Raw genomic sequence first — 22,679 nt, forward strand, 5'->3', positions numbered from 1 at the left:
ACATGCATCCACTGCCCTGAAAATGGTCTGTGCTATACTGTCATTCGTTCTTTTTTTTAATGTAACCACATTTTAATGAGTTTAAACATCCACTGAATGAATATAGACAAAACTGATTTAACCAATCCCCTATAATTGGACATTCAGATGGCTTTCTTATCTCTGTGTTCAAGATGAGAAAACTAAGACCCAGTGACTAGACAAGTGACTGTCCAAAGTCAACTGCCTAAAAAGTGAGCAGAGTTGAGGTTAGAATCCTGGTCTGTCTCTGCCACCACACTGCCTCTGAATTAGTAATACACCATTAATCCCTCCTCAGACCTCTCCCTTCAACTTGAAACCAGGCATTCTCCACAACCAGACCAGCCAAGGATCCACGCATGTGTTGAGAAGAGCAGGCAATACAAAAGAACAAGGTGGACTAACTGAGATGGAACAAATTGAAAATGCAAAGGGAGGTACAGGGAAGGGACATGGAAATAAGCAGAAGGTGGGGGATAGGGACACAGAATACCGGTTAAGATCTAAAGGAAGCTGGGTTTGGGAAACCTGAAGGGGAAAAATAGGAGAGAGCAAAGATAATCTCAAGGCCATGTGGGGAGCCAGGAAGGATTAAGGTTTCTGGGAAAGTGCATGAGACAAGGGAGGATAAAACTCCCTAGGACTATAAGGCTAGGAGAGGCTTAGTGTGGGAAGGCAGGCCCAGAGCAAAGAGGCAAGCAAGCGCAGGCGCCGGACACCAAACCTACACGTTCCTAAATCTGCCGCAGGACTCCCCTCCGGCCTGAGCCTCCTTCAGTATCTCAGATACTAAAAGCTCTCCAGCCCTTAGGGGTTGGAGGAGGAAAGTAGGGGGCGGGGACTGCAAAGTGCTCTAACTATAATGGGGACTGAGAAAGGATCCTGGCACACATATTTTTTTAAAACCAGTAGGCCTAACGCTGGTGCCCCCTCCCCCTACCCCACTTCTCAAGCTTCAACCTCAGCCACACCCACATGCTAAGGACCGTCCGGGAGCGGGGTTGGGGTGGGGGGGGGGGTTGGGGGGGCGTGTGTGTGCGCGCGTGCGTGCTCGTGCATACGAGAGACAGAAACAGAGACTGAGACAAAAAGAGACCGGCAGAGAGAGAGAGAGAGAGAGAAGGAGGAAAGAGACAAGGACAGAAAAAGGGAGGGAGGGAGGGAGGGAGGGAGAGAGACAGGGAGAGAAAGGAGGAAACAGAGCTATCGGCCTCGGTGAGGAAAACTACTGAAGAGATAACGCAGGGAGCTCCTGCAGGAAGACTCAGGGAGAAGATCCCAGAACTTACCCTAAGACCGTTGAGGGAGTGGGGGAGTGTCTTTGCAGGGCCTGGTTTTGGGGTCATCAGGCAGTAACGGTTACTGCATAGGCGTTGTCACTGAGCCAGAGCCATTTAACCCGCCTTGGGTGGCTGGAGACCAAGCTTAAGACACCCCACAACTATGGCATTCAGAATGGTTAGGGGAGCCCAGGGCTGCAGACAAGGGAAGGAGGGGCACGTGAGGGCTGGGTCCCTGCCTCCCCCACCCCCTCCGCTGTCACTCATTACCCCAACAGTCGCCCAGGGGGCGGGCCCCGGAGAGGTGGGGTTGGGGGGAGGGTAATCTTGGCAGGCGCCTGCTGCATGGCGTAGGTAGGGACTGTTGAGGGGGGGCGGCCGCTGGGGGGTTGAACACGAGTGGGAAGCGAAGAGAGACACGGGGAGGGGGAGGGGACCGGGAACCATTTGAATGAGAGGAGGGGATCACGGGTAGAGTGGGCTCCAGGAGGTAGGGCGGGCACGGGTGTGACGGGGGGGGGGTGGGTGGGAAGGGGGAGAAGACTCTTGAGCCAGGTAAGAGAAGCAGGTGCGTAGATCTATTTTTTGTGGGTTGGTGTACTCGGCCATTCCGTGGAGAGGGGGTGCCGCCTTTCCCGAGGGCGGGCTTCAAAGCTCCAGAGGCTATCTTTTCCTCCTCAACTAACGGGGCCCCGGGCGGGGGCTCAAGCTCCATCTCCAACAACTACGCTCCACTCCGCAATTTCCAGGCGGCCACTGGGCTGGGAGTCTCGCGCCGGGGGCCGGCGCTGTCTCGCGAGCCCCCTCCACGAGCCAGCCAATGGGGTTGGTTGCTGGCGCCGCCCGCCCGCCTGGTGCAGAGCGCTGGGCGCTGTGAGCGGCGCTGCCATTTAAAGGGGCCGCGACCCCTGTCCCGGCTGCTAGGGAGGGAGGTGGAGAAGGAGCGCGGGGCCGTCGCTGTCTGCAGTTCTAGGCTTGTAGCCGTTACACTAACCCTGCCGCAGGTAGGGGTCGGGCCTGATCAAGCCGAACCGAACCTGCAGGCGGGATCTCGCAGTAGCCAGGAGGGGGGGGGGGTCTAAGGAGAGATCGTAGCTCCAAAATGTCTTCCTGTAAATGCCTGAGGTGGGGGGTGGGCAACAGGAGAAGGAGGACTAGGGGAGCAATAGGAAGGGGGGACGGGGCTGAGGAAGTGGGCGACCCTGAAAGGTAACTGGGGGGAGGGGTTAGGAAGGGCAGTTTGTGGGGGCGAAGGAAGGGCTGAGGGAGGACCTTGCAACGCGGGGAGGGGGGGTGGGGCCAGACAGGGTGGGTAAAGACTGGGGAGCTGGGGGGCTCCAGGAGATAGGGGAGGGGATAGGAACTGAGACCGCGGGGGTGGGAAAGGCTCTTGGTGGCAACGGCCCTAGGAGACTCTGAGGGGGCGTCCAGCCCGAGTTGGGGGGGAGTGAAAGGTAAGGGGGGAGGGGAACTGGGAGTTGCAGTGGGGTGGCGGGGGCAGGCGGGAGGGTGGAACGACGGACTGCCTGGCGAGTGTGGGCACAGGGCCAGGGCGGGGAACGCCTCTCCCCACAGGGGGCGCTGTATTGGGGGGGGGAAGTGGTCATTCGGACCAAAGCCGGTGGAAAGGCTTGTCGGTTGTGGTGGGGGCTGTTCAAGAGAAATCCAAGTGGATGATGGGGTGTGTCCCAGAACCTATATAAGAAGGAATTCTGGCGAAGACCACCTCTTCTGCCCCCTCTTCTACCCCTAATCTACAGCCCATATCCAGTCATCCTCATGGACCCCAGTGATTTCCCCAGTCCGTTTGACCCATTGACCCTGCCAGAGAAGCCCCTGGCTGGAGACCTTCCAGTAGACATGGAATTTGGAGAGGACCTACTGGAATCCCAGACTGCCCCAACTCGAGGATGGGCACCCCCTGGCCCTTCTCCATCCTCAGGAGCCCTGGACCTGCTTGATACCCCTGCTGGCCTGGAAAAAGACCGTGGAGTCCTGGATGGAGCCACTGAGCTGCTGGGGCTGGGGGGGCTGCTCTATAAAGCCCCCTCCCCCCCAGAGGTGGACCATGGTCCTGAGGGGACCCTTGCATGGGATGCAGGAGATCAGACCCTAGAGCCTGGACCAGGGGGCCAGACCCCTGAGGTGGTACCACCTGAGCCAGGGGCTGGGGCAAATCCCTCTTCACCGGAGGGGCTACTAGAGCCGTTGGCTCCAGATTCGCCGATAACACTGCAGTCCCCCCATATTGAAGAGGAGGAGACCACCAACATAGCTACAGGGAGAAGGGGCTCCCCTGGGCAGGAGGAGGAGCTTCCCCAAGGGCAGCCACAGAGCCCAAATGGTCCCCCCAGCCCTTCAGTGGGAGAGACTCTGGGGGATGGAATCAACAGTTCTCAGACCAAACCTGGGGGCCCTAGCCCTCCTGCACACCCTTCCTTGCCAGGTAGGTTGCCTAATCAGCTGGAGAGTTCAGGATGGTGAGAGGGTAGGGGTAAGGAGGGGTGGTTGTGTGTTTGGGGAAGACGCAGGGGAGGAGGAGGGGGAGGGGGGGTGGAGAGATGAGAGTAGGGAGATGTATAGAGAAGGAGTTGGGAGTTTGGAAGGGAGGAGTTGGGGGGTGTGGCGAAGATGAAGGAAAGTAGGGGTAGGGAGGCAGCTCAGTGGCTGTGGGAGAGGAATAGGGGTGAGGTTTCAGGGGGTGGGTTGGGAAGAGTGGATTTGTTGGGGGAGGTTCCCTTTTTCTTACCCCAGTGGGCTGTTGGTGCCCGGGTCCTTCCTTCAGAATTTGGAGAGGACGCCGGGCTTCCTGGTGCTAAGATCTTTCCAGCTATTTTGTTCCAGAAGAGAGTGGGGTTTCTGGGTTTGATGAATGATACCTGGGTCCTGGAGCCACCAACAGCATAGTGATTTCGGGGGAATGGTAGAAATGCAGGGCCTGGAATTGTGTCTCTGATAGGGGAGGGACAGCCTGGGCTTGAGAGGCTCTCATTTCTCCCCTGTTCTGCCTCTCCCAGCTTGTGCCCAGGGTCTTAGGGCTTATATAACCACCTGAGTCCAGGGGAACCTATGCACATGTTAATGCTTCCTTTTCCCCTTGCTACCTTTGGGTGGTTGCGTTTGGTTTTGTTAGTGAACTCTAAGTCCTCTGATGAAAGGCGTGTGTTACCTGCGTTTCCTTAACTCCCAAACGATTGGGACAGAAGGCTGGTGGGAAGGCTAGGGTTTTTGTTTTTTTGGTTTTTTTTTAATGGAGCATAGCTGCCCCCCTTAGTGCAGAGCTCGAGGTAACCCTGCAAGGGGCCCCAAGAAGCCACAGGCACTTGAGTTTTCCCTTTCAGTTTTGAGTAAGCCCTTCCCCAGGAATGGAGGCAGAGGTTGGGCCAGGGAGGGGGCGGTGAGGGCAAGCTCAAGATTTAGGCTGTTTTCTGCTTCCTTTGCAGGAGATGGCCTGACTGGGAAGGCGAGTGAGAAGCCGCCTGAGAGGGTGAGGGGGGGAGGGGATTGGAAGGAGTCTGGTTCCCCCTATAGCTCTGGGAAGGACAGACCCTTCATTTTCCCTCCCAGATGTTGTTCTGTGGAGGGTGTGTGTGTGAGGAGAGTTAGGAGGAGGGAGGGAGCTCTTGTGTCTCCTGCTTCTTAAGGAGAAAGTCCAGCCCCCTTTTTTCCCTCCTCCTAAGGGCTGGGCCAAGGGTCCCTACTCTCCCTTCCCCCTCCCATCTCTGTACCCCCCCCCCACACTAGTGCAGCAGGCCCTTTAGCCTGCCCCTGGTGTCAGCTTTCCTCCCCTCCCTGTTTCCAAGGTACAGAAGAGAAGCGAGCGCGTTAGAAGAGTAGAGCCTCCCAAACCTGAGGTTGTGGATTCCACTGAGAGCAGTGAGTAGGACTTGAGGAAGTGTGACCGAGTGGGATGTGGCGGGCCACGGATCAACCGGCTCCCGCAGCGCTGCGCCCCGCAGAGTGTGAAGTGCCTATCTCTGCTGTGGGTTGGCATGGGAACCAGGGGCAGTGGGGGAAATGGAAAACAACGGCAGTGAGAATGGAGTTTCCTGTTTCAGCTGTGCCATCCCTGTCCTGAGTCTTCCCACTTGGAGCCCTCCCGCGCCCTCCCTAGGAGATTATGGAGTGACTAAGGGGGAGTGACACCAGTGGCTTAAGATACCAGTGTACTGGGGGTGGGGGTGGAAAGGCAGGAACCAGGGGGAAGGGGATCCCCCCTTCCCCCCAGGGGGATCCAGTATCTGCTGAGCTCCCTGTGCGGTCGGAGGATGGCTGGAGACTAGGTCCGGTCCGGTAGCCTCTGCTCACTGCCCCTCTCCCCACGTCCTCAGTTCCAGTGTCAGATGAGGATTCTGATGCCATGGTAGATGACCCCAATGATGAGGACTTTGTGCCATTCCGGCCCCGGCGGTCCCCTCGCATGTCCCTCCGCTCGAGCGTGGCCCAAAGGGCCGGGCGCTCTGCGGTTGGCGCCAAGATGACCTGTGCGCATTGCCGGACGCCACTGCAGAAGGGGCAGACTGCCTACCAGCGCAAGGGGCTGCCCCAGCTCTTCTGCTCTTCGTCCTGTCTCACCACTTTCTCTAAGAAGCCTTCGGGCAAAAAGACCTGTACTTTCTGCAAGAAGTACGTGAAGGTTTCCCAGGTGCGGGGAGGGCAGGGAGCAGGCCGGGAATAATGGCTGAGACAGGGACTATGTTGGCAAGAACCTAACGGAGCGGAACTGGGAGTGAGGCAGGTGAGGGAGGGGGCCCGAGGAGCATAAGAGTAGTCGGGGGCCCGTGGTCACTGGTCCCCGAGGAGAGGGGGTGGGAGCTGGCGAAAGGAGAGGGTAGTGCTGAGTGAATATCCAAACCCGTTCCCCCACCCCACCCCCCTCCAGGGAGATCTGGAACACCAAGGACTCGGTTGTGGCCCAGACTGGTTCAGGAGGCTCCTTCCATGAGTTCTGCACGTCCGTCTGTCTCTCCCTGTACGAGGCCCAGCAGCAGCGCCCAATCCCCCAGTCCGGGGATCCTGCCGATGCCACTCGCTGCAGCATATGCCAGAAGACCGGAGAGGTGAGGAAGCTCGATGGGGGCCAGATTTGCAGAGCCTGGCCAGCCCGGAGCTGCCCCTGTGCTCCTGGGGCTGCAGGGGCCAGGCCCTGTGGAAGAGGGGAGTGGGGAAGGAGAGGCAGCCATCGTGAGGGAGTGTATTCAAGGATAGAGCTTCTCCAGGATGTACGCAGCCGGCCTTCCTTGCCTCCCGGGACCTCACCATCAAGTCGGCAGCCCGATGTGCAGGTTGGGGGGTCCCTGGGCCCACTGTCCGCTGTGAAGGTCTAGGGTGAGGCGGGGCGGGCTGTCCTTGCTCCGGGGTGGGTGGTGGTGCCCAGGCCCTGGCTCAGGGTGTGCGTGTGTGTACACGGCAGGTCCTGCACGAGGTCAGCAATGGCAGCGTGGTGCACCGGCTCTGCAGTGATTCCTGCTTCTCCAAATTCCGGGCCAACAAGGGACTGAAAACCAACTGTTGTGACCAGTGCGGGGCTTACATCTACACCAAGACCGGGAGCCCCGGCCCTGAGCTCCTCTTCCACGAGGGCCAACAAAAGCGGTTCTGCAACACAACCTGCTTGGGGGCGTACAAGAAGGTGGGGCCGAGGGAGTAGTGCATTAGAGGGCTGTGGAAGGGGGTTGCGGTTCCTGGGTGACGAATAAAGGTGCCTGACGGGGTCGAGGGTTGGGAGGAATAAAGCGAATAAAGGGGGTTTCAATTGTATCTGTTATGTTTTATTTTTGAAGCTGGCTGGCGGATACACAGGTCTTTGTTATATCATCATCTATACTTTTTTTGTATGCCTGAAACCTTTCATGTTTTAAAAAATTTAACAAATAAAAGTGAAGGGACAAATCCAGCCTCAGCCTCTCCTTCCCCATCCTCACAGAAAAACACACGTGTGTACCCCTGTGTCTGGTGCAAGACCCTGTGTAAGAACTTTGAGATGCTATCACATGTGGATCGTAATGGCAAGACCAGCTTGTTCTGTTCCCTGTGCTGTACCACCTCTTACAAAGTGAAGCAGGCAGGGCTCACTGGTAGGTGCAAAGCCCTCTTCTCTGAGACCCCTGCTGGCCTTCCTTCTACCTCCCGTACTTCCCTCTTCTAAAGTAATCCCTGCCGCCCAACCTCAGCCCCGGCTACATCTTTCCATCTTCCCGTGGGTTTCCTGTTCCGTCTCTGCACTGCCTTACACCTTCTCTGTGCTCTCTCTCTCTCTCTCTCTCTCTCTTTCTCTCTCGGTCTCTCTCTCTCTTGGTCTCTCTCTCGGTCTCTCTCGGTCTCTTTCTCTCTCTCTCCCTTTCTCTCTGTGCCCCAGGCCCTCCCCGACCCTGCAGCTTCTGCCGCCGCAGCCTCTCTGACCCCTGTTACTACAACAAGGTTGATCGCACAGTCTACCAATTCTGCAGCCCCAGCTGCTGGACCAAGTTCCAGGTACTCCAAACCCTGGACCAGGGATTAAAGAAGGGTGTGGTGACAGAGAGAGGGTACGAGAGTTGGGGTAGGTAGGCCCGGGCCCCCGAGCCAAGAACGAGCCCTACTCCCCCGCCCCCCACCACTGCCGCCGCCACGCACCTCCCTTACTTGTCTTCCTTCCCTTCAGCGCACAAGCCCTGAGGGGGGCATTCACCTGAGCTGTCACTACTGCCACAGCCTCTTCAGTGGCAAGCCTGAGGTCTTGGACTGGCAGGTAAGACCCCCCCCCCCCCCGCCGCCCTGTCACAGGACCCCGGCCACTTGGCTTGGCTCCGGCCACGGCCGGATGTCACAGCTCTGTCCTCGCCCGCCCTGTGCCCTCATCTCAGGACCAGGTGTTCCAGTTCTGCTGCCGGGACTGCTGTGAGGACTTCAAGCGGCTTCGCGGGGTGGTGTCCCAGTGCGAGCACTGCCGGCAGGAAAAGCTCCTGCATGAGAAACTTCGATTCAGTGGGGTGGAGAAGAGCTTCTGCAGCGAAGGTAAGGAGGCGGCGAAGGGGCAGGAGGCCCTGTACCTTGCAGCCTGAGGGGCTGGCAGGGAAGGGAGGAGGGCTCACAGTGGGGCCTGTGGGCCGGGGGCCTCCGGCTCCTCCCCTCCGTGCATCCGTGCATCTGTCCATCCGTGCATCCGTGCACCCGTGCATCCGTGCATCTGTCCATCTGTGCATCTGTCCATCCGTGCACCTGTGCATCCGTGCACCCGTGCATCTGTCCATCCGTGTATCCGTGCACCCGTGCATCCGTGCATCCGTGCACCCGTGCATCTGTCCATCCGTGCATCCATGCATCCGTCCATCCATGCATCCGTGCACCCGTGCACCCATGCATCTGTCCATCCGTGCATCCGTGCACCCGTGCACCCATGCATCCATGCACGTGTCCATCCGTGCATCTGTGCACCCGTGCATCTGTCCATCCGTGCATCTGTCCATCCGTGCACCTGTGCATCTGTCCATCTGTGCATCCGTGCACCCGTGCATCCGTGCACCCGTGCACCCGTGCATCCATGCACGTGTCCATCCGTGCATCTGTGCACCCGTGCATCTGTCCATCCGTGCATCTGTCCATCCGTGCACCCGTGCACCTGTCAATCCGTGCATCCGTGCACCCGTGCATCTGTCCATCCGTGCATCTGTCCATCCGTGCACCCGTGCACCTGTCCATCTGTGCATCCGTGCACCCGTGCATCCGTGCATCCGTGCATCTGTCCATCCGTGCATCCGTGTGCCCGTGCATCCATGCATCCGTGCATCTGTCCATCCGTGCACCCGTGCATCCGTGCATCTGTCCATCCGTGCATCCGTGCATCCGTCCATCTGTGCATCCGTGCATCCCAAGGCTTCAGGGCCCAGAGGCTGTTGGGGCTTTTACTCGGACCCCCTTGGAAAGGTCGGCTCTCGCCGCCCCCCGTGGCCATGTCTGTGTCCCTGGACTCTTCCCTCTTGCCCTGTCCGCAGGATGTGTGCTGCTGTACAAACAGGACTTCACCAAGAAGCTGGGGTTGTGCTGTATCACTTGTACGTACTGCTCCCAGACCTGCCAGCGTGGGGTCACCGAGCAGCTGGACGGAAGCACCTGGGACTTCTGCAGCGAGGACTGCAAGAGCAAGTACCTGCTGTGGTACTGCAAGGTGAGGGGCGCAGCGCATCCGAGAGGGGGAGGGGAGGGGCGGTCTCCAGGGAGGGGGGGCAGCACAGAGGGCTTCTCCCATTTTTAGGGAGGCGGGGCTGACCATCCTGTCGACACCCTCAGGCTGCCCGGTGCCACGCCTGTAAGCGCCAGGGGAAGCTGCTGGAGACCATCCACTGGCGCGGGCAGATCCGCCATTTCTGCAACCAGCAGTGTCTACTGCGCTTTTATAGCCAGCAGAACCAACCCAACCTGGATACCCAGAGTGGGCCTGAGAGCCTCCTGAACAGTGAGTCCCGGGCCGGGCGCTCGGGGGGGGCTATTCCGTTAGAACCGGCCCAGACTCTTCTCACCCTGGGCCCAGCCCCTCTCTTCTCCCGCTCTGGCCTTCACCTCATCCTCGGCCAGAGCTCCTGGCGCTGTGTTCCCTTGCAGCCTCTGGACCATGCAGGTACTAGGGGGAGCCTTGTTTAAAGGTTCTCAGAGTTTGAGTCTCCTGCGTCTGTATCGAGGACATGTTTTTAGGGAATAGGCACATGCCCAGGTGGGATGGGGCCTGTGGGGGCTGTGGTTAGCGTTCTTTTCTTTTTTAATTAATTAATTAATTAATTTGATTGAGAGAGAGCGCACACGAGCAGAGGTGAGGGACAAAGGGAGAGGGAGAAGCAGATGCCCCACTGAGCAGGGAGCCCGATGTGGGACTCGATCCCAGGACCCTGAGACCACGACCCGAGCTAAAGCAGATGCTTAACTGACTGAGCCACCCAGGTGCCCCTGTGTTTAGTTTTCTGAGAGAAGGAAGTGTCAGCATAAACCCTAACTTTAGTGAGACTGAAGACTATTGTTTCTAGAATGTTACCTTAGTCCCCCCACTGCTTCAGGGGTCCCAGGCTTCTGAGGGCCATCTGCATGGAAGGTCTCAAAGTGTGGGTTCCCCAAGAAGTTTTGATCTTCTTGGCAGCCGGGAGCAAAGAATCTTTTTGGCCCCTGTCACTGGGGCCTAGAGAAGACTAGATCTGGGGTGGCGAGGAGGGGATAGTCTAGATATCCCATTTGCATTTAGCGCACCTCTTAACGGAGCTCTCCCGGGACAGGGACGAGGAAAACAGAAGAGCAGGTTCCTCAGATGAGAGCATTCACTTGTTTTGATCTCTAGGTCAGTCTCCTGAGTCAAAGCCCCAGACACCGTCTCAAACCAAAGTGGAGAACAGCAATACAGCGAAGACCCCAGAGGAAAATGGGAATCTGGGCAAGGTCAGGGCCGAAGCCGAGGGGGTGGATGGCCTCAGAAGGGGGTCTGGTAAGTTGGCGGCACTAACGTTCCTTTGTCTCTGCAGATCCCTGCAAAGACCCGATCGGCTCCCACTGCTTCCACCCCTCCTCCACCCCCACCGCCCCCAGCAACACCCCGCAAAAACAAAGCTGCCATGTGTAAACCACTGATGCAGAATCGGGGGGTCTCCTGTAAGGTGGAGATGAAGTCCAAAGGGAGCCAAACAGGTGAGCCAGGGTACCTAGACATCCCAGCCCTGTGCTTGGGAGCCGGACCAGGGGGTTTTTTAGGCGGCTGAGGTATCATGCATCTGGTGGTTCTGGAACCGTAGAGTTGTCTCTCAGCCTTTGGTGCAAGGGCAGGTTTGTGACACCGAGCGTGCGTTAGAGCCTTCGGTGGTGACGAGCGAGCGGCCCCGGCCCCGGGCAGGATGTGACCAATCTAGCGGGGGCTCTGAGAAGACCCCTTTCTTGTTGGCAGAAGAATGGAAGCCACAGGTGATCGTGCTGCCCATCCCAGTGCCCATCTTTGTGCCAGTGCCTATGCATCTGTACTGCCAGAAAGTTCCGGTGCCTTTCTCCATGCCCATCCCGGTGAGTTTCCCAGCCCTTCCTGCTGCAGCCTCCTCTACCCTCTCAGGACTGAGACCCCCCGCCCCCTCCCCCCCCCGCCTCCCTCCACCAGCCGTCCCTCTTCCTCGCTGCTGCGCTTCTTGGTGTCTAGCTGGGATTTGTGCCTCCAGGTGCCTGTGCCCATGTTCCTGCCCACCACCTTGGAGAGCACAGACAAGATTGTGGAGACCATTGAGGAGCTGAAGGTGAAGATCCCTTCCAACCCCTTGGAGGCCGACATCCTGGCTATGGCAGAAATGATTGCAGAGGCTGAGGAGTTAGACAAGGCCTCATCTGACCTTTGTGGTATGCCACGGACAGCGGTGTTGAGGGACACAGGGTGCAACCCGTCTGTCTCGGCCTCAGGGGGCGGAGCGTGGTGATCTTGGTGCCTCAGCAGGACTGGGGAGTAGTTGGGGCCGGCCCGTGAGGGCCCGTGAGGGCGCTAGGCAGGAGCTGCAGTGACCAAGCCCCCTTCTCTGCCTCCCAGATCTTGTGAGCAACCAGAGTGCAGAGGGGCTTCTGGAAGACTGTGACCTGTTCGGGCCAGCAAGAGATGACGTCCTGGCCATGGCCGTCAAGATGGCCAATGTCCTGGATGAGCCCGGGCAAGATTTGGAGGCCGACTTCCCCAAGAGTGAGTAGGATGTGGAGCGTTTCCGGGGAGTACAGGAACCTCTGTGCCATCGGGAGGAGTGACCCTCGTGACGTGAGCATGACCTAACCAGTGCTCCTTGTGACCCTATGACAGAAGGCTCACGCAGGGACCAGTCCCAGAGATACTGGGACAAGCACGCTATTTTACAGTTGTGTCTTGCTTGTTTTTTCCAATCGTGGCAAAACGCATGACCTGAGACTTACCATCTTACCCACATTTAAGTACACAGTTCCGTAGTGTTATGAACATTTGCATCGTTGTAAGTTTTGGTGTCTGTGTGCCTCTGAGTGTGTTCCTGGTATAGCTTTGCTGGTTCCTGTTGTGTACGGTGAAGCTTTGTGGGAGGCTCATCTCCGGGCAAGTGGGCAAATAGGAGGGGAAGGGTGGGAGCACTACCGGGTTGAGATCTTAAAACCTTGATTTCTTCTTCCTTTCCACTCTTAACAGATCCTTTGGACATTAACCCCAGTGTAGACTTCCTCTTTGATTGCGGCCTGGTAGGGCCCGAGGACGTGTCTGCTGAACAAGACCTTCCCCGCACCATGAGGAAGGTGAGGGCTGGGGTGTTGAATCCACAGCAGAGGGAGGGGGCCCAAAGAACTCGGGGGAGGGTCTCGTAGCCAAGCCAGCAGCCTTAGTGTGACTTCCCTGCCCTCTTTTCTCTACCATTGGGAGTACCAAGAAACAGCCAAATTTCTCTGTCCCTGGTCATCAGGGCTGTTTCTGGGGCTCTGTGCTCTGGAAGCTTGCCGTGTTCTGATGTCAGTCCCCTTGTTCCGTGGTGGTCAACACTATCCCAACTAGCTTCCGTGGTGCCCCTGGCCTTGCCCCAGCCACGTCTCTCCTTTCTCTCCCCCTCCAGGGTCAGAAGCGGCTGGTGCTTTCCGAGAGCTGTTCCCGGGACTCCATGAGCAGCCAGCCTAGCTGTACTGGGCTTAACTATTCGTATGGTGTCAATGCTTGGAAGTGCTGGGTGCAGTCAAAATATGCCAATGGAGAAACGAGCAAGGGGGATGAGCTGCGTTTTGGCCGTAAGTTGGGGGCGGGGCGGGGAGGAAGGTACCCTATGGGGAAGAGAGTGGGGAGAGGGAGAGGAGGAGGAAGAGGGCCAGGGCTGTGATTCAGCTGAGGACGTGAGGGTGTCTAGGAGTGATAAGGCTGTGATCACCGAAGGGTGTCCTGTGAAGATGGGGAAGGGCTGCCTAGGTTTCATGGCTGAGGGCTTTTTTTTTTTTTTTTTTTTTGCAATGGGTGGGTTTGTTCTGGAGCTGGATGCGACTGAGGGATGGAGGGATTAACGATGGACTGAAATGAAATTCTCCATGTGGAGCATTCTTAATCCCATCCACCTCTACTGCATATCCCTGCAGCCAAACCGATGCGCATCAAAGAGGATATCCTGGCCTGCTCGGCTGCCGAACTCAACTATGGCCTGGCCCAGTTTGTGAGAGAAATCACTCGACCCAACGGGGAACGATACGAACCCGACAGTATCTACTACCTGTGTCTTGGCATCCAACAGGTACCCCTTGCACGCTGCCTCACTTGCCGTCACCCTTGACAGAGCAGGCAGGGTCCCACCAGAAATGGTCCCGTCCCATTCCCTGTTCCTCACCCTGTCTCCTACCCTGAGCAGGTCTCCTCAGTGATCCTCAGACCCGTTCTAGGAAGGGAAGGATGGGTGGAGCTGGGTTCCTTGAGTGGTTGGGGGATGGTAAGTTCCCACTGGGAGAGGTCGGCCGTGCATTATGTGACGAGACCTCAGAGTGGTGGGCATCGCTGGGGAAGAGCACCCTGGGTCACATAACCCAGCAGCTGTTTCCCACTGCCTTCTCATTACCAAGGTCGCCATGCCTGGGGCCTTCAGCATCGTGTCTTTCCTCTAGAACCTAGAGTCTAGCTTTTTAATGTGCGTTTGGTTTTCTTTCTTCAGTACTTGCTAGAAAATAACCGAATGGTGAACATCTTCACGGACCTTTACTATCTGACTTTCGTTCAAGAACTCAACAAGTCTCTGAGTACCTGGCAGCCCACGCTCCTCCCCAACAGTAAGGGACAGGGACTTAGCAATCCCTCTGTCCTTTCCTCCAGTCTTTAAATACGCCGTTCCAAGAGTCCTGGGCTCTTTGGTCTGCCACTCTTCACAAAGGCTCAGAGGGCAAGAGTTATGGACCTGGGGGCCTCAGAGTTCAGAGCTAGAAGAGCCAGGGCCCCCCGTCCTTGAACCTGACTTAGGTCTGACGAGCTGTCTCTGGGTCTGAGAAGGGTGGCGTGGGTTTAGTTGGTAAGAGTGGAAAGAAAAGAAGACATTGTGGGACTCCCCAAGGTTTACATCTGCCTGCCTGTAACTTGAGGGTGGCGAGAGACGCTCCAAATGCAGGTGGAAACCATAAAAAAAATACAGTTCAGGGCGCCTGGGTGGCTCAGTCGGTTAGGTGTCTGACTCTTTTTTTAAAGATTTTATTTACTTAATAGAGAGAGAGAGAGAGAGGGAGGGGAAGAGGATGGGGGAGGGGCAGAGAGAGAGAGAGAAGCAGACTCCCCGCTGAGCAGGGAGCCCACTGCGGGGCTCGATCCCAGGACCCTGGGATCATGACCCGATGCCTAACCGGCTGAGCCACCCAAGCGCACCCCCACCCCCTAGTGTCTGACTCTTAATCTCAGCTCAGGTCTCATCTCAGGGTCGTGAGTTCAAGCCCCGCATTGGGCTCCACGCTGGGCGTGCAGCCTACTTAAAAAAAAAAAAAAAACAAAAAAACCAACTCAATTCCACCATCTACTCTAGCAGAGTATCAGGGTTTGATCTGTAGTGGCCACTTCCCTGAACGGGGACGGTGTGGGAAATGCCTGTGAGCGGGACATCTGGGGTCAGAGGCGGTCGGGTGTGGGGGGTCGATCCCCTCTGACTGGCCTCTCTCCCTTGACCGGTGCAGATACGGTGTTCTCTCGGGTGGAGGAAGAGCACCTCTGGGAGTGTAAGCAGCTGGGGGTCTACTCGCCCTTCGTCCTCCTCAACACCCTCATGTTCTTCAACACTAAGTTTTTTGGGCTACAGACAGCCGAGGAGCACATGCAGCTCTCCTTCACCAACGTGGTGCGGCAGTCCCGCAAGTGTACCACCCCTCGGGGCACCACCAAGGTGGTGAGCATCCGCTACTATGCCCCAGTCCGCCAGAGAAAAGGGCGAGGTACGAGGCTGCCCCCTCCTTTATCTTTCCCCCCCTCTGCTCGCCCCTTCGGCGCCCCGCCATCACCGCCGGCTTGGCCTCCTCTCCTCTGCTTCCCTGCCCTTCCATTCCCGTGTTGGCAGAGCAGGTGCCAACAGCCAGCCCCGCGATCTGCTGGGCAGTGGCTCTTGCATCCATAGGAGGTCACTGGGCTGCCTGTGTCTGACTTTGCTCATTTCAAGGCAATATCCTTTTCTTAGGTGGGGGCGGACAGGTAGGAAGCCCGTTGGGTGTGTTTGGCTGTGGGGGAGAGTTGACGGCGTGGCTGAGAGGCTTTCCCTGGCTCTTTGCTATTGGGTGTGACAGAAGCCACACCTTCCACTCTGGCCCTGGAGTCCCGTCCCATCTGAGTGCAGTTCTCGAGGTCGCTGCTCTGGACCCGAGCCTCCCCCTGGACTCCTGTCCCCAGAGCCGGGACCATGGCTGTTTCTCTGTCCCGGAAGGCCAGCCCAGCCTTGCAGAGTCGGGCCTGTTCTGTGAGCATGTGTGCATCATTTCTGAGATTACTTCTTTAGGAAATCAATTTGGGGGAGATTATAAAGAGAGGCTTTGGCGGTGAGAACTAGGGAGGCCTGCAGAGTGACGCCCCCCCCCCCCCCACCAACAGGACGTTTGCTTGGTGTGGGGAGACTGACCGACTCTTCTTCTGCCTTTATTTCTCTATGAGACTGTATTTGGTGTCCCGAGGCCTTCTGTGCCCTGGACCGTGCTCTTGGAGGTGGTTCATCCCCACTGTGCTTTTTAATGACTCGGGGTCATTTGCGTCCTCCGCAGACACGGGGCCCGGGAAACGGAAGAGAGAAGACGAAGCCCCTATCTTAGAGCAGCGTGAGAACCGCATGAATCCCCTCCGCTGCCCAGTCAAGTTCTATGAGTTCTATCTCTCCAAATGGTGAGTTAGAGGGTTTGCAGGAATGACATTAGCATGGAGACCCCAGGGGTCTACTTCGCCCTGGTACTGATCTCTGTCCTTCCCCCCCCTTCCACCCACCCCACCCCGCTCCCCACCGTCACAGTCCCGAAAGCCTCCGGACTCGCAACGATGTCTTCTACCTGCAACCTGAGCGGTCCTGCATCGCAGAGTCCCCTCTCTGGTATTCTGTCATCCCCATGGACCGTAGCATGTTGGAGAGTATGCTCAATCGCATTCTGGCCGTGCGTGAGATTTACGAGGAGCTGGGTCGTCCTGGGGAGGAAGACCTGGACTGAGCCCGTGTGCTGTCTGTGTCCATCTCTCACACCAATATCTGGCCTGGGGCCACGTCCTGCAGAGCACCTGGCCCGGGAACCAATGCTACTCATTCTGAAGGGCCCTGACTGCCCTCCTCCATCCCCTGCCTTCCCTAGGAACCCCTGGCTTTTTACCTTCTTCCATTACCACTTGACGACCCCAGGGTCCCAGTCCTCTGTCCGCAGGGGCTGGGCTCCCAGTGATGGGCAAAACCCAGCGAGGCCACTTTCTTTATGCTTCAGAGTAAACCCCTTCCCTTGGGGCCAGACTCTGGATGGAGTGTTCATAGCTCTGGTGATCCTGTTGGCTTTGGGTTTCCCGACCCATCCCGCATAGGTAAAGCTCCCTGTTCCTAGGTTCGGCCAAGGGAAAAAACCCAGCTGCCTTCTCTGCCCTGCGCCCACTCCCTTCTCTACCCTTCCCCGGTACCACGCTAAAGGGTCTTATATGAAAGATCTGAAGGTAATGAGGGGACCATCTACCTACAACACGGAGCTTAGATGCTCCTCCCCTCCCATGAGATAACGGGTGGTTGGAACCCCCTCGCCACTGTATTCCCCCTCCCCATCCCTGCAAGCACCGACCCCTGGTGCTGCACGTTTAAAAACTCCCAAACGCTTTCTTTCCCTCAAAGGCAGAGAATGACTCTAAGTATGGGGAGCTGACTCCTGTCCCCTTGGTTTACGTGTTTGTTTCTCTCTGCCATCTTAGGTTGGCATGAGCCATGGTGTCAACATGCTTAGCCCCCTTCTGTAACTGCCTCCCTTTAGTTCAATGGACAGAATTTCCCAAGGCAAAAAACTACCTTCTGACTTGAACTGGGGCTGGGTTCCCCATTCTTGTTCTCCCCCCATCATAAGAGCCAGGCCAAGCCTGTGGGGGCCCTGGGTCGTGCAGGATGGGCTCTGTGGTCAAAGGATAGGTGAGGAGCTGTGGGCAGGGGTCCCGCCCCCGCTGCCGACATCTCTCTTCCCCATCTTGCCTTTGTAGTTCCAGAAAACTATTAGTGTCCAGCAAAGGGGGTTACCCAGTTCTTTCCCTGTTGGCTTTGCTGTTCCCCAGCCTCCTTTTTGTGTTTTTATAACTGTCACCAGTTTAGCCACTGTTTAAATTGTATATATTGTTCTGAGGCGCCTGGCCTGTCCCTTCAGTGAGCCATGCCCACCCTTGTGTTGTAGTGAGAAGCTGTTGTCACGACTAACCTTCTGTCTCTGGAATTGTTTGTTTCAAATAAAGAATTAAAATTGTCTTTTGCCTTCTCTGGGGGAAGGAGAGGGTGTTTGGAGCAGTGAGGGATATAGAGGACTGATGTTGGGCTCTCAAGGGGTAAAGCTCTCAAGGGGTAAAGAAGTGGGGTGTCCCGCCCCAAGCTAAAAATCATCTTTACCCACCTCAGTGAAGGAATCCACTAGGAATACGGTCCTCTTTGTAACAGGTTTCCAAATACTTAAGGGGGAAAAAATCAATTCGACAGCTATCCGTTAAGGACCTACTATGTTAAGGACCTCAGATTACATGCTTCAGAGAAGACAAAGATTAATTAGACCGGGATCCTATCCCCAGCAGGCTCCCAGGCTACAAGGGGAGACAGACCGGTGCACAGTCTTAAGACAGGCAGAATGAAATAAATATATCCAGTACTATGGGAGAGCAGAGGAATAAGGAACTCATTTCCAGTTTATGGGGAGGTGTGTGTGCTGAGTTCACCGAGGGCGGTGGCATTTGACCTGGGCCTCACTAACTGGGAGGGGTTGGGGGCCCCCGACCCAATCAAAGCCACAGGGAAGGGAAGTGCGAGGCTGAGGTTTTCCAGCCAGGGAATGACAGGATGCAATCTGTTGCTTTAGGGAGGAGACCCCCCCCAACAGTATAAAGGATGGGGGGCGGGGGCAGGTAAGAACTGGGGCTGATAGATTCTGTGGGACTTGATGGGGGCCACAGGGATAAAGAAGGAAGAGGGAGGATGGATTCAGATATTTTGAAGTTAACATCTGTAGGATCTGGGAGAGAGGGAGGAAGTGAGCATGAATCCCAGGTTTCTAGCCTTGCCGATTGGAGAGTGGTGGTTCTTGGGTTTTTTTGGTTTTTTTGGTTGTTTTTTTTTTTTTTTTTTTTTGCCGGAGAGTAGGAGTAGGACGGGATTGGTAACAAGTTGAGGTTTTGGTCATGTTGGTTGGGTTCGAGAGTCTCCTGAAAGACCTCTGTCCTGGTTGTGCAACAGGGCGGAAAGAACACCCAAACTTGACTTTCTACTCACAGCTCTGCCACTCAAACCTTTTAGAGTCTCACCTTAAAAATGCATTCATATTCTGCCCCGACTTTCTCAGACCCGTTGCAAAGACCACATGGGAAAATGGGCACGAAAGAGCAGTATCAGGGTGCCTGGGTGGCTTAGTCGGTTAAGCATCCCACTTGATTTCGGCTCAGATCACGATCTCGGGGGCTTAGGATTGAGCCCCGCATTGGGCTCCACGCTGGGCATGGAGCCTGTTTCCTGTTCTCTCTCCCTCTCCCTCTGCCCATTCCCCACCCTCCCCCCAAAAAGAAAAAGAGCTGTATGGATGCTAGATACTACCATACATACTAGACAGTTGGAAATGTGGGTCTGAGGCTTAGAAGAGAGATGAGGTGTTATTTTTTATTTTGGGGGCTTTATCGAGGTACACTTGACATATAACAGTATAGGGGTTTTTTTAAAGAATTTTATTTATTTGACAGAGAGAGAGGCAGCGAGAGAGGGAACACAAGCAGGGGGGAGTGGGAGAGGGAGAAGCAGGCTTCCCGCTGAGCAGGGAGCCCGATGTGGGGCTCGATCCCAGGACCCCGGGATCATGACCTGAGCCGAAGGCTGACACTTAATGACTGAGCCACCCAGGCGCCCCATAACACTATAGGTTTAAAGGCTATGGCTATGCTGATTTGATACACTTACATATCGCAAAATGATCACCACCGTAGTTTAGCTAACACCTCCAGCCCGTCGCAAATTACCATCTCTTTTTTGAGGGCGAGAACATTTAAGATCTACTCTCTTAGCAACTTCCAAGTGTATAATATAATGTTGTTAACTAGAGTCACCATGCTGTACATTAGATCCCCAGAACTTATTCATCCTATAACTGGGAATTTTAGAGGCTTTGACCATGCCTCCTTGTTTCCCCCCACCGCCAGCCCCTGGAAACCACCATTTTACTCTCGTGCAATATTTGTCTTTCTCTCTGACCTCTTTTACTTAGCGTCATGCATGAGATGTCAATTTAGAAGTCATCTGCAAAGAGCTAGCTAGCTGAAGCTCTGGGATTGGACAAGATCACTAAGGGAGAAACTGAATGAAGAGAGAAGAGGACAAAACAAAAAAATGGTACCTTGGAGAGTATCTCCAATTACCCCGTGAAAGGAACAGAGAGGGAAAGACCAGAGAAATAGAAGGAGCCCCAGTCTGCCAGATGCCACAGGTAGAACCACCTGACGCAAAGCTGTCCTCATTCCCAGGCCAACATGAGGTCTACTAAATTTCCCTTCTCCCATCTTCACCAGGGCCTAAAGCCGTCTGGCTCTCTTCCTTCCTTTCCCTCCTGGAACAGAGAAGAGTCTGATGTCATTAGTTCAACTAGATTTCTACTCTGTGCCTAGCCTTGTGCCAGTTGTTAGGGTTACAAAGCTGAGTAAAAAGGCGGGGTCTGCTCTTGAGAAGTCCCTAGTCAGATAGGGAGGGAGGACCAGTGCTGGGACTAGGGTGAGGCAATGAACGTATCGAGGGAGCAAAATACAAGGGGGCCCTCACTGTCAGGGTCATGCAAGTACAGGATAGGCATTTGCAAAACCCTGAGAGTGAGCACCTCCTTAAACTTTGCACTCTAGTTGCCTCAATTGGCTTAGCCTAGTGGTGACCCTGGAGAAGTTTCATGTGTCAAGAAAATAACCAGGGTTACAATGTAACTGTTGCTCCTTCTCTCCCAGGAAATCAAGAAAACCCACAGAGGTGACCTGGGAGCTGGGTTTCCGTGAAGAGTGAGCTTACTTTGTCAGGCAGAGTGGAGGTGTAGGGATCAGCGTGCACAAAAGGCGTGGAGGTATTGGGGCGCCTGGGTGGCATAGTCTGTTAAGTGTCAGATTCTTGGTTTCGGCTCAGGTCATGATCTCAAGGCTCATGAGATTGAGCCCCACATCGGGCTCCACGCTCAGCTCAGAGTCTGCTCCAGACTTTCTCTCTCTCTCCCTCTGCTCCTCCCCCCTGCACTCGTGCACGGGCGCGCGCTCGCTCTCTCTCAAAATAAATAAATAAATCTTTTTTAAAAAGGCATGGAGGTATACGAGAACACACAGTGTCTTTAGGGATGGGTGGTTGGGCCACAGAAAAGATAGAGGGCACAGTAAAAAGGGTGAGAAGTTGGGGTAGGTGTTGCTGGGAAAATGGGGATCAGGGTGTAAAAGGCATTGAATGCCATGCCACGCCCTGCTAGGGTGACCAACCATCTTACTTTGCCTGGGACTTTCCCAGTTTTCTTTTGTAATTTTTTTTAGAAGTAATCTCTAAGCCTGATGTGGGGCTCGAACTCAAGACCCTGAGATCCAGACTCGCAGGCTCTACCGACAGCCAGCCAGGCGCTCCCAGGACTTTCCCAGTTTTAGCAATGAAAAGCCAGCATGCTGGAAAACTCCTCTGTCCTGGCAAAGCAGACCAGTCGTATTGTATCCTCAAAGTGGTGGAAAGGCGTTAACGGATTTTCACACAGAATTGGCAAGATTCATGCTTTAAGGGGACCCTCGCATTTCTGGATGAGGTGGAGGAGGACTGGGTCTGAGGAAGCCTGGGGGGCCCAGTTACAGAAATGGCTAAGAGCAGCAGAGGGAGAGGGAGAAGCAGGGTCCGCAGAGCAGGGAGCCCGATGTGGGGCTCGATCCCAGGACCCTGGGATCATGACCTGAGCCGAAGGCAGACGCTTAACCCACTGAGCCCCCAGGCACCCCAATAAATGTTAGCTTTTATTGTCCAAATGATCAGTTAGGAGATCATTGCAAGGCCTGAAGGAAGGCGGGAGCACAATGGGAATGCTGAGGGGGAGAGGGGCTTGAGAAAGATTTGGGACACGGAATTTCCAAGACCTTGTTTGTTGGCTGATTTTATTTTCACGTGAATGATTTTTAGTTGGCATGAATTCTCCAGGGAATCTGCATTTTCAGACTAACTGTAGAATGAAAGGCTTTGTCTCTTGAAGGGAAGCTGGAGGGGAGACGGAAAGGGCCAGGAGGACACCGCTGGAAAACAAAGTATGCCTTTGAAATCCCTAAGGTTAAGGCAGAGAAACGGTGGCAGTTTCAAAAGTTGATCTTGATTTAACGGTTGGGAGGGTAGGGTTTTTTTGTTTTTTTTGTTTTTTTGTTTTAAGCAGTCCCTACATCCAACGTGGGGTTCGAAGTCACAACCTAGAGATCAAGAGTCACATATTCTACCGACTAAGCCAGCCAGGCGCCCCCTTTTTAAATTTTTATTCTATTTTTTAAAAGATTTTTATTTATTCATTTATTTGAGAGAGAGCAAAAGTGAGAGAGATCACAGAGGCAGAGGGAGAAGCAGACTTGCCACAGAGCAGGGAGCCCGATGCGGGCCTCGATCCCAGGATCCCGGGATCATGACCTGAGCCGAAGGCAGATGCTTAACCGACTGAGCCACCCAGGCGTCCCTGATTTGCTTGCTTGCTTTCTTTTCCTTCTTTCCTTCCTTCCTTCCTTCCTTCCTTCCCTCCCTCCCTGTATCCTTTCTTTCTTTCTTTCTTTCTTTCTTTCTTTCTTTCTTTCTTTCTTTCTTTCTTTCTTTCTTTCTTTCTTTCTTTCTTTAAGTAGGCTCCATGCCCAACGTGGGGCTTGAACTCATAACCCCGAGATCAAGAGTCACATGCTCTACCGCCTGAGCCAGTCAGGTGCCCCTACTTATATTACTTCTAAGTCTGGTAATAAAGTTTAAAGTTTCAGACTATGAATGAGACACATCCTTTTCATTAAAGCCACATTAAGAATTGAGACACTCCCCTCACAGCCATCCTCCCACATATATGTAAATATGGTCATGCGTAGTGTGACATGTGTATGAAAACATACAGATTTCCTTACTGAAGCAAACGCACACGGCCATTGACAACTAGCCAGTCAAGAAAGCATGTTATTGCTTTCTTTGGGTAAAAAGCCAGTAGTGGAATTACTGGATCATATGGTAATTCTGGTTTTATTTTGTT

At 55.2% G+C, this 22,679-nt stretch overlaps 1 protein-coding gene across 5 annotated transcripts; it reads left to right on the forward strand.

The window, feature by feature from the left end:
- Positions 1-1,605: 1,605 nt before the first annotated feature.
- On the forward strand, positions 1,606-17,695 carry ZMYM3 (zinc finger MYM-type containing 3). 5 transcript variants are annotated; one of them, XM_036119634.2, is made up of 25 exons: positions 1,606-1,655; positions 3,062-3,747; positions 4,745-4,788; positions 5,105-5,177; positions 5,633-5,927; positions 6,184-6,361; positions 6,715-6,933; positions 7,228-7,378; positions 7,660-7,775; positions 7,945-8,031; positions 8,147-8,297; positions 9,275-9,447; positions 9,570-9,735; positions 10,603-10,700; positions 10,784-10,946; positions 11,200-11,312; positions 11,462-11,636; positions 11,821-11,967; positions 12,436-12,539; positions 12,851-13,019; positions 13,359-13,510; positions 13,922-14,036; positions 14,922-15,176; positions 15,990-16,107; positions 16,232-17,695. In XM_036119634.2, exons 2-25 carry the CDS (start codon positions 3,081-3,083, stop codon positions 16,422-16,424), a joined length of 4,122 nt encoding a protein of 1,373 aa, XP_035975527.1. In that variant the 5' UTR covers positions 1,606-1,655; positions 3,062-3,080; the 3' UTR covers positions 16,425-17,695. The 5 variants fall into 5 exon arrangements, with proteins under 5 accessions (XP_035975527.1, XP_035975517.1, XP_035975534.1 ...); XM_036119624.2 differs by lacking the exon at positions 1,606-1,655 and adding an exon at positions 1,693-1,791; XM_036119641.2 differs by lacking the exon at positions 1,606-1,655 and adding an exon at positions 1,873-2,305 and having other exon boundaries at positions 11,203-11,312.
- The last annotated feature ends 4,984 nt before the right edge of the window (positions 17,696-22,679 follow it).

This window comes from Halichoerus grypus, chromosome X (genome assembly GCF_964656455.1).
Source record: "Halichoerus grypus chromosome X, mHalGry1.hap1.1, whole genome shotgun sequence".
Lineage (NCBI taxonomy): Eukaryota > Metazoa > Chordata > Mammalia > Carnivora > Phocidae > Halichoerus > Halichoerus grypus.